The sequence below is a fragment of the Entamoeba invadens genome (assembly GCF_000330505.1).
Source record: "Entamoeba invadens IP1 unplaced genomic scaffold scaff_1105074724937, whole genome shotgun sequence".
In the NCBI taxonomy this organism is placed as follows: domain Eukaryota; phylum Evosea; order Mastigamoebida; family Endamoebidae; genus Entamoeba; species Entamoeba invadens.
Genome location: NW_004443732.1, coordinates 58,252 through 63,257, shown reverse-complemented (window position 1 = coordinate 63,257; position 5,006 = coordinate 58,252). Strand labels below are relative to the sequence as shown.

The following is a 5,006-nucleotide window of genomic DNA, read 5'->3' as shown; positions in this document are numbered from 1 at the left end:
TCTTGTTTGAAGAAGGTGTGAGAACAATGGATTGGCCAGCTTCGAGTCCCGATTTATCTCCAATCGAAAATTTGTGGTCAATTTTAGGAAAAACGCATCAGAAAGAAGAAAAGTGTATTCCAAAACAAAAGAAGATTATTTAAGGCTCTCAAAAATGAGTGGAATGATATTCCAATGAATACAATCAACAACTTGATGAGTTCTATGCCAAGAAGGGTTGAATTGTGTCTTCAAGAAAAAGGCTATTCAATTGGACATCTACTATAATGCCTTTGCATTCAAAAAAATGCATTAAAAATGAACAAATTTTTAATTGAATTGATATTTATTTATACTGCTTTTTGTTTAAGATATTCTGTTTTTGTTGGTCTTAGTTTTTTAAAAAAGTCGATATCGAAATATAAATAGATTCCGATGTTTTTCCAATGTTTTGCATTAAAAATAAACCAATAAAAATCGGATACTATTGACTTTTGAAATCTAGTTTATAATAACAAATCAATTGAAAACAAACAAATATCGCAACAACTTTAGACAAATTTTCTTGAATTTTAAAAATTATAATTGTAAGGATTTAAAGTATAATAATGTTAACATGAAGATATATGTATATTGTTGGAATTTAAAGTAAAATTAAGAACAATTTTGTGTTTAAAATAATTTATCTTTTTATTTTTCTTTATTTTATCATATAATATAAATAATTATGTTTTGTCATTTTATCTTTGTTTTTTAAAAAAATAATGTTATTTACAACTTAAATGTTTTATAAGTTTTTTTAATTACATGATAGTTTAACCAACCCGCCAAGTTACCATAACTTTTTTTCAATGCAAATATAAAAAAAGATAAAAAAACAAAAATCTATAATATACTATAAATTTATGGTTTGCCTGTCTTTTTTTCTTTTCTGGATTATTTTCGGGTATTCGCAACTAAAACAAAACGGTTAAGATTATTAAAAATATATTATTTTATATTATTTTTATAACTATTTAGTTAAAATGACGAAAAAAAATGAAAGATGTTCATTTCTATATTATAATTGTATTTTGAATAAATCAATTTTGATTATTCACCAAATATTTAATAATCTAATTTTACTCAATGTTCAATGGGTAGAACACGTTTGGAAATGATTTATCTAATGAATATATTGTTCTACATTGTTGATGAAACGACATTAATCACTTTTCGTTTAATCAACAAAAAATGTCAAGACTCTATTTTCTGTCTTAAAGTGAACCCACGCACAACAAACCTCAACATAAATTTTCTTTTTGTATTTTTCCCACGATTGAACACTTTAACTGGAAATTTGAACTTAATTTGCAATTCATTGACATTAAAACAACTCAACCAAATTTCGTGGTTTGACACGTCAAACATGTTGACCGACCCAACTTTGTTCGACCAAATTTATTTAGATAAAATCATAACAATAAAGGTTGATACAGTAAATTTTGAATATGTCCACAGTCATTGTCCTAAAGTCCGGAAGATTGTCTTGTATATATCAGACACATACACAATACCCTCTCTCAAATTTTCTGTGTTAAAAAAATTAATATTAAAGAAGAGGGGAAAATATGAACAAGAAGTTTTCGCCTTGGAGTTTTCAAACACCAACCCCGACACTTTTATTGGATTTTCTAATGTCTATTGTCGTGATATAAAGATAGATAACATTCACAAAAACAATAGATTTAGTGAGGTGCATTATTTAGAAGAATGTGATGGAGAGTTTGAAGATAGTGACACGTGGAGTGACGAAGATAGTTATCGAGAAAATACATTAGATTACGATGTCGAGTTGGAACTCAAAAGTAAAATTAACGCTTATTTCGCAGAAAACACTCCCCTGTTCACCCCGCCTGTGTCTGTGATCAAAAATTGCAACAAAAGTACTTTGGATATAAAAAGTTTAAAAAGAAACAAAATTATTACAACAGACGCTTCAAACAATTTATTTAATGTCGAAATAACTATTGATAATAACACTTTGGAAGTTCTTGATTTTTCTAATTTCGACAATTTAAAGGTTTTGAGAATTCTTTTGAAGAAAAGTGTGGCCACGGAAATCAGAGTGCCAGACACTGAAATTGTCTTACCAAAGCTTATCGTCTTTGAAGTTGTTTCCAAAAGCCAAAGTCTTGTTAATTTTATCGGCACTCGAACTCAGAGCAAAATTGAGAAATTGAACATTCAGTGTCCGATAAAAAGCATTGAATTGTTTATGGAAAGCAACTGCCAAATTATATTATTTAACACGGGAATAGAAGAGGCTAAAATTAAGTTTTATTCGCCTCCTAAAAGTAAATTGTTTTTGATGAAAGGAAAATTCAATTTAAAAACGATGACATTTGGTACAAATGGTATTGTTGATGTGTGTGGGTTTAAAGATGTCGAATCGTTAACAAAAGTGGTGTTTGCTGGAATTAATGACAAAAATGACTGGTTTGTTAAACCACGAAGAAAAAAGGTATGGGAAAGTGTTTTTGATAATCTCATTGAAGTAAAAATTGCTTGATTTGGTTCATAACAATAATAAACTCAATTTAATTGAAACGGTATGTTAAGTTTTATGTACGTATTTGTACAGTGAGAAAAAACCACTTCCATCTATATAACCACTTTCTCTTGTTATATTTATTCAAAATCATAACGATAAAGAGAAAGTATAATACATATTACCACCACTGACAGAATAAGTCTCCACAGACATATTCAGCATATGTGGTAAATACTACCATACTTTTAATTATATTATTATAATTCAGATCTATAAAACCAAATATAAACGGTTAAAAAGACGGAAGCGTTTCTTATTTCACTGTAGATTGGATAATATCATAGAATTTTGTTTGAATTAATATTTGTTCATAATTGATTTATTTTCATTATAGCATTTCACAAAACTGCTAAAAGTAATAATATTTTAAAAATAAAAAAATATTATATTTTTATTATGATTTTAATACGTCTAGAATAGTTATTATTATTTTTTAGTTAATTATTCAAAAAATAACAATTAACAATAATGTTACAATTTTCGAAAATTCACAATTTCAGCGTGGAAAGTATTTATCAAGTTGACTATTTATAGTATTTAAAAGTCTATTATGAAGTGATTAATAAATTATACATTTGTAGATGGATAGCACATCAAGTTGCCCCAATATACCACATGCAATAAAGATCACAAGCCAGGTCCATCTACAAATACATTGTTGCACGGTCTTAGAAGGGAATTAATACAAGTAAAACCCTGTGGAACCATGCTTTGATTATCACATTTATCACTTGGTTTAAATACATAACACTAAACCCTCTTTTTATCTTAAACTATAGCCAAACTATTATTTTTATTATTTAATAATTATAATTAAACCCAAAAAACCAATCTGATAATTACAAATTTATTATATATTTTTATACAACATTTTTGTTTTACAATTTGGGTTTTTTCGATAATAATAATTAATAATAAAATTTTTTTTATATAAAATTAAAAAACAGTTTTAAAATTGAAATTTTTGATTTGTAGAATTAAATACTATTTAAAATAACATTTTTCAATTGTTTTCAATTAAGGTACAATTGTAGTTTCCTTAAGTAATTCAAAATTTTATTCATTATATCCTTATCTTTTATAATATTTGAAATCAAATAAAAATATAACAATTAAGACGTTTTACTATATAATAATTGTAGTTTTTTAATTATTAATAATAATAAATAAAAGTAAAAAAAGAACAAAAATTAAACAAAGGGTATAACAATATAACAATAAACTGGTATTTAAATAGTCGACAGCACTTAATTAAATTTGGTCTATTTTATTGCAAAACATTGGGAAGACAAACTCTTTTATTTATAATTATAATATGAATTTAACTTTTGAATTTCAGTATATCGAGAAATAAACAGAGGAAAAAACGTTTACAATTTTAAGTAAGTTTAAAACACTAATTTAATTAGTTGATGTCAGAGCTATTGAACAAAAGGTGGAAGTTAATAACGACTTTATAACACCAAAGGCGTGAACTAAAATGATTGTGCAGTAGACCAACTGCTGTTCAACAATAATTATTGTGAATATGAGATGGCTGTTTGTCCAGCTGTTAATTCCAATTTAAAATTTTGTTACTTTAATAAATTCTAACAATTTAAGGAAATCAGTTTTCAACCTAAGTCCTTAATGGGTGTTCTGGCAAGTGTTCTGATGGTTATTTTAACGAAAATTCAATTACTACTTCAAGCAAATTCGATAAGTCTTAAGCAGAATGCCACTGTTACACTGATAGGAATAAATGCATTTTAGACAACAAACAAACATTCGTTTGAAAACATTTGAAATGTGTAGCAGCCATAGAATGTCTTTTTGGTTTCCACAAAAAAGCACGAATACAATTGTTTGATGTGTTAGACGGATTTGATGTGTTTGTCTCGACCGATATATTTTGCTAATGAAGGAACAAATTTTGCATAAAATACAATTGTTGTCTATGGAAACTTCAAATCATCAACAAGGAATGCACCAATTGTACAACGGACAATTTTCAAACAGACAAAACTCACAAAAAGATTGTCCAGAAACGTATTTTGCAAAGGAAAAATGTGTGTACCTCTTGTATTGAAAATAACAAGATGTTCAACGAAAAAATCGAGTCAACCGTTTTTTTTAAATGATGCTTTAAAAAATGAAGTTATTAAAAGTGTGAAAAACAATTGTTGAGAAACGCATATAAAAGCTAGTGCTGAGAAATCGTTCAAGAAATGCAAAGTGTTCATAATTTTGACTGGTTGTCAAGAATGTGTTTCACCAAAAATGTTGGAAGGAAGAACAATGAACTGTGTTAAAATGTGATTTGTAATTTTTATTGTTAACAAAGAAAATGTGATAAGTTTAATAACAAATTGAAAGATGTGCACAACAAAAAATGAGATAAATGTAAAGAGAATTTATTATTTCTGAAACACATACAATACGCCATGCAAACAAG

The 5,006-nt window shown here is 26.8% G+C and overlaps 1 protein-coding gene across 1 annotated transcript; it reads left to right on the top strand.

Moving 5' to 3' along the window:
- Positions 1 to 1,147: 1,147 nt before the first annotated feature.
- EIN_209300 (hypothetical protein) lies at positions 1,148 to 2,530 on the top strand (the record flags this gene model as incomplete). Its single annotated transcript, XM_004261234.1, has 1 exon — positions 1,148 to 2,530. One exon carries the CDS (start codon positions 1,148 to 1,150, stop codon positions 2,528 to 2,530), a length of 1,383 nt encoding a protein of 460 aa, XP_004261282.1.
- Positions 2,531 to 5,006: the final 2,476 nt, after the last annotated feature.